The sequence below is a fragment of the Giraffa tippelskirchi genome, chromosome 4, assembly GCF_054371585.1.
Source record: "Giraffa tippelskirchi isolate mGirTip1 chromosome 4, T2T-mGirTip1v1.2.pri, whole genome shotgun sequence".
NCBI lineage: Eukaryota > Metazoa > Chordata > Mammalia > Artiodactyla > Giraffidae > Giraffa > Giraffa tippelskirchi.
Window position 1 is genome coordinate 13,167,460 of NC_137278.1, and position 11,519 is coordinate 13,178,978.

Sequence of the window (11,519 nt, forward strand, 5' to 3'; positions counted from 1 at the left end):
ATGGAAAGACTCAACCAAACCAGCAGTGTCTCTGAGTTCATCCTCCTGGGGCTCTCCTCCCGGCCTGAGGACCAGAAGCCACTCTTCATCCTCTTTCTCATCATATACCTGGTCACCATAACAGGGAACCTGCTCATCATCCTGGCCATCCGCTCTGACCCCCAGCTGCACACTCCCATGTATTTCTTTTTGAGTTTTCTGTCTTTCACTGACATTTGCTTTACAACAACCATTGTCCCCAGGATGCTGGTGAACTTCCTGTCACATAAGACCATCTCCTATGCTGGGTGCCTTACCCAGATGTATTTTATATATGCCTTGGGCAACACTGACAGTTGGCTTCTAGTAGTCATGGCCTTTGACCGCTATGTGGCCATCTGTGATCCCTTCCACTATGTCACCACCATGAGTCACCACCGCTGTGTCTTGCTGGTGGCCTTCTCCTGCTCACTGCCTCACTTCCACTCACTCTTACACACACTTCTACTGAATCAACTCACCTTCTGTGACTCCAATATTATCCATCATTTTCTCTGTGACCTCAGCCCTCTGATGAAATTATCCTGCTCCTCCACATTTGTCAATGAAATTGTGTTAATGACAGAAGCATCTGCCTTTTTGGTGACTCCTTTTCTATGCATTGCTTTTTCTTACATACGAATCCTCATCGCGGTTCTCAAAATTCCCTCAGCTGCTGGGAAACACAAAGCCTTCTCCACGTGTGGGTCTCACCTTACTGTGGTAACACTCTTTTATGGAAGCATCTTCTACGTCTATTTACAGCCTGTGTCCACCTACACTGTCAGGGACCACGTGGCAACAATTGTCTACACAGTTCTGTCCTCCATGCTCAACCCTTTTATCTACAGCCTAAGAAACAAAGACCTGAAACAGGGTCTGAGGAAGCTGGTGGGCAGGAGGAAACCCCAGGCAGCACCCTCTTGATGAACACACAAAGGAATCTTCCCCATTTGAATCTGGTTTCTACTGGTTCTTGGTGAACAAGCAAGCTCTTGGAGGTTAGCATTTTTAACCCACGTGAGAATAGGCATTGTGGTCAATTACATCCATTGATGAAGACCCATTATTTGACTTTGCTTCTGCTTAAATCATGATCTTCTTCCTCACTGTTTCTCCTCTTTGCTATGAAGACTCATCATATTGCATCTTCCAGATGAGATGCTTTAAACCAATCTTTTTCCCACAGATATTTCCTGAACAAATTTCTCATTTCAAGATTTATCCTCCAAAATCCTTCACATTTCAGTGTATTGCTAAAAATAATTACTTAATTTGTAGCTGTTGGATGCCTTTGCAAACATTTGAAAGGGGAGACGGAAGGAGAGGAGGAGGAGAAAGAGTACATTTCAGCTAACTTTCACTTTGAATATTTTTATAATTCCTTATTTTTCTCATTCAAAAATGTTTCCTTATTTAAAACTTAAGTTTTCACTTTTTCTCCTCTTCGTTTTTCTATTCCTCCCTTATTATATTGCTATGACTTTATTTCTTTTCAATTTCATCATTTTTTAACCAAACAACTAAAAATTGCTAATGACCAGAAAGAATAAGAACCAAGAAATTATCCATTCCACAGGGGAAATGCTGAAACCTTTCCTCCCTCCATCTATCACTAAAGTATGTTTTAAAATATATAATTTAATACTTATTCTAGAAACTTCAAGTCTTAATAATCTCACAGAAATATTACCATAACCGTATGTTGAGTATAGAGATTTTATTTGAGTGAATATCAGTTTTTAATATAAAAATAGGCCAAAAGATAAGATCTTATGAACAGGAAATAAATCAATTATGATTAATTGCATTATTGTTTTTATGTGTAAGGGCTGTATTAGATGGAGAATGGGAGACATTTGTGTTTCAAAAAATAGTGTGCACCCATAAAAAGTCAGGAGTCTGATCTTCAAAGCAGAAAACTTTTCCACCTCATCATAATAAAAATAGTGCAAACTCCAAGTAGCAGACAGATTATATAGTGACTTATTTGGTAATTGCTGTTCAGTCGCTAAGTCATGTTCGACTCTGCCACCCCATGACCTGCAGCATGTCAGGCTTCCCTGTCCTTCACTGTCTTCTGGTGTTTGCTCAAACTCATGTCCATTGAGTACATGATGCCATCCAACCTTCTCTTCCTCTGTCGCCCCTTTCTCCTCCTGCCCTCCATCTTTCCCAACATCAGTTTTTTCCAGTGAGTCAGGTCTTTGCATCAGCTGGCCAAAGTATTGGAGCTTCAGCTTCAGTATCGGTCCTTTCAATGAATAATCAGTGTTGATTTCCTTTAGGATTGACTGGTTTGATCCCTTGCTGTCCAAGGGACTCTGAAGAGTCTTCTCCAGCACCACAGTTGAAAAGCATCAATTCTTCAGCAGAAATGGACGAAAGAAGCAGCTCTGGAGAGTCTCATCTTGCTGCATGCCTATAGACGGTGGTAGAGCTGAACCAGAGCTGATTATCCAGAGAAGCCCAGTTTGGGGTAGGACAGGTAGTAGTCAGAAAAAGTTGAAGAATTAAGGCAGTTGAAGAGAGATCACCTAATGAAAAATAAAGGCGGGAAAGAGATTCAATATTCCTTTCTTAAGAAACTACCTCAAAGCAAGAGTTTAGTGTTCTTAACTGTTTATCTCATGTGTAGTGCTGAGTCATGGCCAGTACAAGAGATGTTCCAGGATTAATTTTTCCATGAGAGGAAGGATTGGGCCAAACCCACACTATAACAATTTTCAGAGACCTTTTATTTTGTTGTTGTTCAGTTGCTAAATTGTGTCTGACTCTTTGAGACCCCATGGTCTGCAGCACTCCAGGCTTCTCTGTTTTTCACTATTTCCTGGAGTTTGCTCAAATTCATGGCCATTGAGACCTTTTATATACAATTTATGTACAATTTAGAGAGACGACATCAATGGGTTCCTTAAAGACCTGCCTGCTAAGCTGCTGCTAAGTCGCTTCAGTCGTGTCCGACTCTGTGCGACCCCATAGACGGCAGCCCACCAGGCTCCGCCATCCCTGGGATTTTCCAGGCAAGAACACTGGAGTGGGTTGCCATTTCCTTCTCCAGTGCATGAATGGGAAAAGTGAAAGTGAAGTCACTCAGTCGTGTCCGACTCTTAGCGACCCCATGGACTGTAGCCTACCAGGCTCCTCCGTCCATGGGAATTTCCAGGCAAGAGTACTGGAGTGGGGTGCCATTGATCTGCCTAAACAATAGTAAATTGGGATTATCACTTTAGTCACATGTTGTTATGTTTGCTATAGCACTAGGAGGATGCCTGCCTTTGAATCTCTGTGACATACTGTGACTGTAAGGTAGTAACTGCTACTTTATGTTTCTGTAACCAGAATAACACCCTGGTTAAAGCAAGTACTTAACTATGAGAGAGACACATTACTCTCCTCTGCCTGACACATTGGAATCTAATTTGGTCTTTTAACTACACCAAATTTGAATGTGGATGGAAAACAATACTGGAAAGAATTTTAAAAGTTAAAAATGGAACTGCTACATGATCCAGCAATTTCACTTCTGGGTATTTACCTGAATAAAACAAAAACACTAATCCAAAGAAATGCACCCTGATGTTCACTGAAGCATTATTTACAATAAAGAAGGTATGAAAGCTAACTAAGTGCTCATCAGTAGATGAATAGATTTAAAAAAAGATGTGGTGTGCATGAAACAGAGCAGGATGCTATTGTTGGGCGGTGTCCATCCTCACCACCACCATGTCCTCTGCCTGCCTTTTGTCTGTGGAAAAGTTTAATCAAAGAATAAGTTGAATCAGAGAAGAAATGCAGAAACAAAGAAAAACAGTCAAAGGAGACCAAATAGTAATAATGTGGTCATTAAGCATGAACTAAAGTCAAGGACCTTTAGTTCTTTCTCAAGGGCTGTAGATAATATTCTGAGCCATATTCTGCCAGCTGTCTTATAGATACTAGAATACCACGTGGAGAAGTTAACTACTTGATGACCAGACTGCACCCAGGACATGAGGGGCCACAATTCTGAGAATGGGCTGAAAAGAAACGGGAACATATGGACCCTGAAACTGAAGATTAACTGTACCTAAAACAACCAGGATGATGCTGGTCAGACTAATGATGACCAATTTGAAAATGACTACGCTGTTTCTATATGTAGCTCGCTCCCCACCCCCTTGCCACTCTGTCTGTAAAAGCTCTCACCCCCTGCTTGTTGGGGGCAGGGTGGAAGTCGGCCTTTGGACAGATGTTGGCCACCCTCCCTCACAGTTGCCGGCACCTGAAATAAAGCGAACTTTCCTTCCCACCAACCTGGTCTGTCTGTTGACTTTTGAGAGGTGAGCAGCCAAACCCCACATACCTTTCAGTAACATGCATATAAAATGGAATATTACTCAGCTATAAAAAATGAAACCTTGCGACTTGCAACAAGATGGATAACTCGAGGATATTATGCTAAGTGAAATAAGTCACACAGAGAAAGAAAAATACCATACGATATCACTTTAATATGGAATCTAAAAAACAAAACAAAATGAAAACAGACTCATAAATACAGAGAACAAATGGGTGATAACCAGAGGGGATTTGGAGGGGAGGGGGAAAATGGAAGGGGATTAAGAGATACAAGCTTCCAGTTATAAATAAATAAGCTGCAGAGAGGCAATATATATCATAAGAAGTATGGTCAATAATAATGTAATAACTCTGTATGAGGACAGATGATTACTGATTCACAGATATAGAGAACAAACTAGTGGCTACCAGTGGTGAGAGGGAAGAGGGGAAGGGCAATATAGGGATTTTTTTAAGGGTTATTATGGAATTATGTGAAATCATGTAAGTGAAACTTCAAAATTGTAAAGCACTATATAATTTAAAGAATCTTTCATTGAATAAAAACAAGGATCTAAATAAAACAATTTCCCCTTAAAAAAATAAAACAGAGAAAGACAAGTACTGTCTGATAATACTTATATGTGGACTATTGAAAAAACAGACTACTGAAAAAAAGACACAGATTCATGGAACAAACTATAGGTTAGCAGTAGGGAAGAGGGGAGGGAAGAGGCAAGATAGGGGTAGAGAATTAAGAGTTACCAACCACTATGCAGAAAATAAGTAACCTACAAGGACATATTGTTCAGCACATGGAATATACCCAATATTTTATAGTAACTATAAATGGAATATGACTTTAAAAATTATGAATCACTGTGTTGGATACTCAAACTTATATAATATTGTACATCAACCATACATCGATTTGAAAAAAAATTTTTTTAATTTCTGAATGAGCAGATATGAAAGTTCTCACCAAAACAAGTCAATAAGTTGTAACCATGTAAGCGTATGGATGTGTTAATTGACATTACTGTAGTGATCATTCTTCAATAAATACATGTTCTGTGTGAGGCAGTGGTACTCTGAGGGTGGTAGCAGAATGTGTTTTATTGTTGTAGATATTATTCACTGTAATATACAATATTCTCAGTATAGAACTCAAAAGGAAATTTCATTTCTTGTTTTGGTGCCAGAATTGTTACACTAATTTTTCAGCTGAAGAACCTGAAGCTCATAGAGGCTAAGAAGCTTATTAAAAGCAAATACTAAGGGACAAGGCCAATATTCTAGTAAATATCTCCTTTCCCCAACACTTAACTTCAAAACACTGCTCTTAGTCTAAACTATGAAATACATAACATTTTTTCCAAAGCTCCTTGGCTAAATGTGATAGCAGCTTTTGCTGGAACCTGCCCTTTAAATATACATTAATGTTAACCTAATCCCATCTAGTAAAATATTTAATCCACATGCAGACAGACAGTGGAAAGCATGTACACACCATTGATCTACCCCCACGGAATCCTCTGAAAACTGCAGCTTTTTCACATTGACTTATGACCTCCCAACACCTAGAATACACCTTGGTCCACATCTGAGTCTCCAAAAATAAAAGTATTCACCCACATAAATATTTGTCCACTCTTGATAATCCATAGTAGAGGAAACTGAAGCATGCCCTTGAGATGTCACAGTGAGGTTTGGAAGCTCTGAGATTAGTCCTAACATCTAAATAGGAAGCCTCAGTGGTCCCCCTGTCCCCATGGAATCAGCAGTGCTGACTGTGATTCCCATTCTGCTTTCTCTGCCTACTCTCTACTCCCTCTCTGGGGACCAACTACCCGGAGAAGTCATCACACCTCAACTACCTCAGCCTAACAAGTGCCCCAGAGGCCAGTAGAACAGATCTCAGACTCATGAGAAGCTGGCTGGGCTTCCTCAATCAGGAGGGTCCTCCCACTTGAGTCAGAGCATCTCTGCCTTCTGTGATCTGGAGCTGGGAGAAGCAGCAGTGAGCTAGGGACCAGGTGTTAGGGAAGAAGTAGGGGTTGAGGTCAGGGAAGGAAAACATGTTATCCCTTTGGAGTAGTATATCAGCTCCTTCTCCATCCCAGCTTCTCTCCTCTTCAATCAGCCCAGAAGTACATGAGGAAGCTGAGCTTTGTGTGAGAAGCAGACTTGACCTGATGAGCAGAAGTGGTGCAGATCAGCTTCTGGAGGAGCTGGGAAGGAAAGGAAAGCATCTGGACATGGAGGTGAGTTTCAGGAAACTGGCCACGCACTTGGCTACTCCAATCCAGTTTGGTACCTTACTCTTTCCTCCCAGATACCTTCAAATATCTCATGGATTGAGAAGTCATAAGGTCCAAGTAAAATTTCCATATGCCATTTGGTTTTAACTCCATCCACTTGGACCTCTAGGCTAGCTATACCACATTTTTTAAAATGTTGGCTGCACCGGGTCTTAGTGGCAGCATGCAGACTCCTAGTTGAGGCATATGAATTCTTAATTGTGTCGTGTGGGATCTAGTTCCTTGACCAATGATCGAACCCAAGCCCCCTGCGTTGGCAGCATGGAGTCTCAGTCACTGGACCACCAGAGAAGACCACCAGGCAGACCACCACATGTTTTAACGGAAGCAGAGAACATAAGCAGAATAAAGACAAAAACTATTGTATCCCCGGCCTCATTCACTCACCCTGTGCTTTTAGAATGTTCTTCCTGATTCTCAAACCCAAAACCTTCCTCCTTTTTTCTAGTCATCAGCCTGAGTGTTCCTCAGATTTACAACCTGGAGCATTCAACCCCATTCATTCACCAAATCTCCACTAATTGTCGTACTGAACATTCCCCAAGCAGCCCTTTCACAAATGACTCGTTTTTTTAACATTGATTTGTGCGTGATAAACTGCTTTACAGACAAAAACAAGGTGTCTCCCTCATTATTCACAAAACATCAGGCACCAACTTGTGAGCAAGTGATGCAGGACAAAACAAACCCCTACTTTTTGTCTTCAACCCAGGGCAGTATCCACTACAGGGCCACAGCTCCACATACCAGACACATCCCAGTCATGCATGCCCAATTATTTCTGCCTAATTATGGCCAGTTAATCATGGATAATCAAATATTCATATTCTGCCATTTCTACAACACAGAAAGATAAGTCACCTCTCTTGCAAGTAAATACGGGAGAAGAAACATTGTCAGTTAAGGGGAATAGAAGGGTAATTCATGTAGGAAATTATCAAAATGAGAAAACAGAACCTTGCCTGATTGCGATAGCAAATTAATATACCAAAACTAGAAGAGATTTAGCACAATGCTTGAGAGCATACACTTAGAGTGAGTCTGAAATCAGAGTGAGGTTCAAATCCTGATAGCTATTCACTTCCTTAGTGACCTCGGGCAAATTGCTTCATCTCCAAAAAACTCAGGCACCTGATAACAACACACATCTCCAAATTCTTTATTGTGGGGTTTAGTGAGATGTTTAGCATAAGCACGACATCTAAAAAACTTTCCATATTGGTTAATAACAATATTCACTTCATTTGCTCACTTAGTCGCTTAGTCGTGTTGACTCTGCATACTTTGGACTGTAGCCCCCCAAGTGGCTCTGCCCATGGGATTTTTCAGGCAAGAATGCTGGAGTGGGTTGCCATTTACTTCTCCAGGGGATCTTCCAAACTACAGATCGAACCCGCGTCTCCTGTGTCTCCTGCATTGCAGGAGCGTTCATAACCCACTGAGCCATCAGGACGTATTCAGGTTTTTACAAGATTTTATGGAAGAAATATTTGTTAGGCATTGAGCTTTAAGTGATCATTACTGATTTCACTCAAAGCTAAGTGCCTAAACAAACATTTCTTTCATAAAATTTTGTAAAAACCTGAAATTAGCCTGACAATTTGACTGTGAGGGATAATGTAAGTATGTATTGTAGAGATTTTTTACAGTAACCAAAAATATATAACCAATGTCTCAAAATGCTTGAAAATCTCTACGGAATATGTCTATTCACAAGGCATGGGTGGACACACTGACTCTAAAAAATTTTATTTAAAGCACTTTGCTGGTGTAAGATCTCTTAGTACCTAGTTTTTTACAGTACCAAGAAACAGGCTTTTTCAATATCCATTGCTGGACAACTAGATATGATTGGAAAAAAATGTATATAAACATGTTTCTCATATGTTTTTTGAATAAACATATGAAAGAGGAATTTTTTAAACATGAATAATCAACAAAGGATGCCCATTATGTATGCATGAGATTTAGGACAGCGGAATTAAAGAAAGGAAAAATTATGTACAACTTGCACAGACTGGTGATGATAGCATCCCATGAGCTAAGGATGAAGATGAAAGGTTGTTGCTGAACCACAGAAAGACTTCCGGGATTCCTGGCCTCTGGAGGAGAAGAATTCAATCCGGGGCCAGAGACGAGGCTGGATCGCTCAGAGCTTTTGTGTGATAAAGTTTTATTAAAGTATAAAGGAGATAGAGAAAGCTTCTGACATAGGCACCAGAAGGGGGCAGAAAGAGTACCCCCCCGCTAGTCTTCAGCTGGATGTTATATAGTCACTAGAAGTTTGTTAATGAAAGAAAGGAATGTCTTAAACTCAGAATGGCACCAAGCCCCTCATCCATAAGAAGTATTTTGGAATAATCTGGGCACCGGACATCCCGGGTCATAAAAGGATTGACTTGAATTTTGCAGAAAGGCAGATCATGCAAATAGTTTCATTTACATAGATTAGGGGAACAATGTCTGCGTATAACATACTGGTTTGTCAAGTAGGTTCTGAGCCCTTAGGCGGAAGACCGAGTTTGGGGTAAATGCACAGTACATTAACATAGCTTCAGACAAACATTTGCATAAGAAAAATGCATTGGTTAACTCAAAGTTTGAGAATAGTTAGCTTCAGGTGAAACCAGGTGTCATGGCAACACAGTATTTTAAGAGAAACCTCTTTTAAATTTGTATAGAGAAGGGAAAAAATATTGCTAGTTTGTTTCCTCCTGCCTCTTAAGAGAGATAAAATGTCTGACACTTGCAGCCTATTTCCTCCCTTTGGAGACCCCTGGCCTTCCTGCCTGTTGCCCTCTCAAACCTCTCATTCTCTGCCAAGAGGAGGAAAAAATACTGTTGAACTACATTCACCATTCCTCCTAGATTTGCTCTGTTGGTTATTTTCACAAATGCTCTTACTCTATCCAAAACAGTGCAAAGAAAAACTTTAGAATTATGCAACAGAATTTGCTTTAATATAAAATGAGGGCCCTCTGACTTCCCTATCTAAAATACCTCCACCTCCACTCCCCAGTCAGCTCCATTCTCTTATGTTGCTCTATTTGGTTAACAAAATTTATCCCTACCTGATATTATATTACATATTTGTTTGCTGATGATCTATCTCTCAAAGTACTACATAAACTACACAAAGGCAAAGATTTCTCAGTTTTATTGCTATGTTCCCAGTAAAGAAATAGGATTTTTCCCAAAATAGGAACTAAGGAACTTGAATCAGAGAGGACCACCTCTGGCAATTTCCCTTAAAAACTCTTCCTCTGTCTCTCCAGCTTGCAATATAAGGCACTTATGATGCCCATGGATTTGGGAAAGGAGGACCACATCAATGACCATAAGCTGGACAAGCTTTCCCAGCACAGCTGCTAATAGTGACCAAATAGAGGGAACAAAGACTTGCTGGGTTCTCACGATTTGGGCTATAGAATTGGAACATGACAAATAGCAAACCTTCTTGTGTATAACTAGATGCAAGTCAATGGAAAGACTCAACCAAACCAGCAGTGTCTCTGAGTTCATCCTCCTGGGACTCTCCTCCCAGCCTGAGGACCAGAAGCCACTCTTCGTCCTCTTCCTCATCATATACCTGGTCACCATAACAGGGAACCTGCTCATCATCATGGCCATCCGCTCTGACCCCCAGCTCCAAACCCCCATGTATTTCTTCTTGAGCTTCCTGTCTTCCATTGACATTTGCTTCACAACAACCATTGTCCCCAGGATGCTGGTGAACTTCCTGTTACATAAGACCATCTCCTATGCTGGATGTCTGACCCAGATGTATTTTACATATGCCTTGGGCAACACTGACAGTTGGCTTCTAGTAGTCATGGCCTTTGACCGCTATGTGGCCATCTGTGATCCCTTCCATTATGTCACCATCATGAGCCACCACCGCTGTGTCCTGCTGGTGGCCTTCTCCTGCTCACTGCCTCACCTCCACTCACTCCTACACACGCTTCTGCTGAATCGGGTCACTTTCTGTGATTCCAATGTTATCCACCACTTCCTCTGTGACTTTAGCCCTCTGGTGAAATTATCCTGCTCCTCCACATTTGTCAATGAAATCGTGATGATGATAGAAGGATCTGTTTTTCTGGTGACTCCCTTTCTATGCATTACTTTTTCTTATATACAAATCCTCCTTGCGGTTCTCAAAATTCCCTCAGCTGCTGGGAAACGCAAAGCCTTCTCCACGTGTGGGTCTCACCTCACTGTGGTAACACTCTTTTATGGAAGCATCTTCTATGTCTATTTACAGCCTGTGTCCACCTACACTGTCAGGGACCACATGGCAACAATTGTCTACACAGTTTTAACTTCCACCTTCAATCCTTTTATCTACAGCCTGAGAAACAAAGACCTAAAACAGGGCCTGAGAAAGCTGTTGGGTAGAAGGAAACCATAGGCAGCATCCTCTTGAGGATCACACATGTGGATTCTGCTCCACGTGAATCTGGTTTCTGCCGATTCTTGGTAAACAAGCAAGCTCTTGGAGGTTAGCTTTTTTTTTCTTTTTTTTTTTTGTAAATTAATTTATATATTTTAATTGGAGGCTAATTACAATATTGTAGTGGTTTTTTACCTGGAGAAGGAAATGGCAACCCACTCCAATGTTCTTGCCTGGAGAATCCCAGGGATGGCAGATCCTGGTGGACTGCTGTCTATGGGGTCACACAGAGTCGGACACAACTGAAGCGACTTAGCAGCAGCAGCAGCCGTGGTTTTTACCATACATTGACATGAATCAGCCATGGATGTACATGTGTCCCCCATGTCCCACCTCCCTCCCTATCCCATCCCTCAGGGTCGTCCCAGTGCACTGGCCCTGAGCGCCCTGTCTCATGCATCAAACCT

General features: G+C 41.2%; 2 protein-coding genes across 2 annotated transcripts; both read left to right on the forward strand.

The window, feature by feature from the left end:
* LOC145547203 (olfactory receptor 1L8-like) lies at nt 1-945 on the forward strand. The gene has a single exon (XM_081596132.1). It carries the CDS (start codon nt 1-3, stop codon nt 943-945), a length of 945 nt encoding a protein of 314 aa, XP_081452258.1.
* Nucleotides 946-10,128: 9,183 nt separating this feature from the next.
* On the forward strand, nt 10,129-11,070 carry LOC145547390 (olfactory receptor 1L8-like). Its single transcript, XM_081596855.1, has one exon. The coding sequence runs from the start codon at nt 10,141-10,143 to the stop codon at nt 11,068-11,070; it is 930 nt and encodes a 309-aa protein (XP_081452981.1). The 5' UTR covers nt 10,129-10,140.
* The last annotated feature ends 449 nt before the right edge of the window (nt 11,071-11,519 follow it).

Coding starts and splice junctions, on each gene's coding strand:
- LOC145547203 (XM_081596132.1), top strand. CDS start 1: ATGGAAAGACTCAACCAAACCAGCAGTGTCTCTGAGTTCATCCTCCTG.
- LOC145547390 (XM_081596855.1), top strand. CDS start 10,141: ATGGAAAGACTCAACCAAACCAGCAGTGTCTCTGAGTTCATCCTCCTG.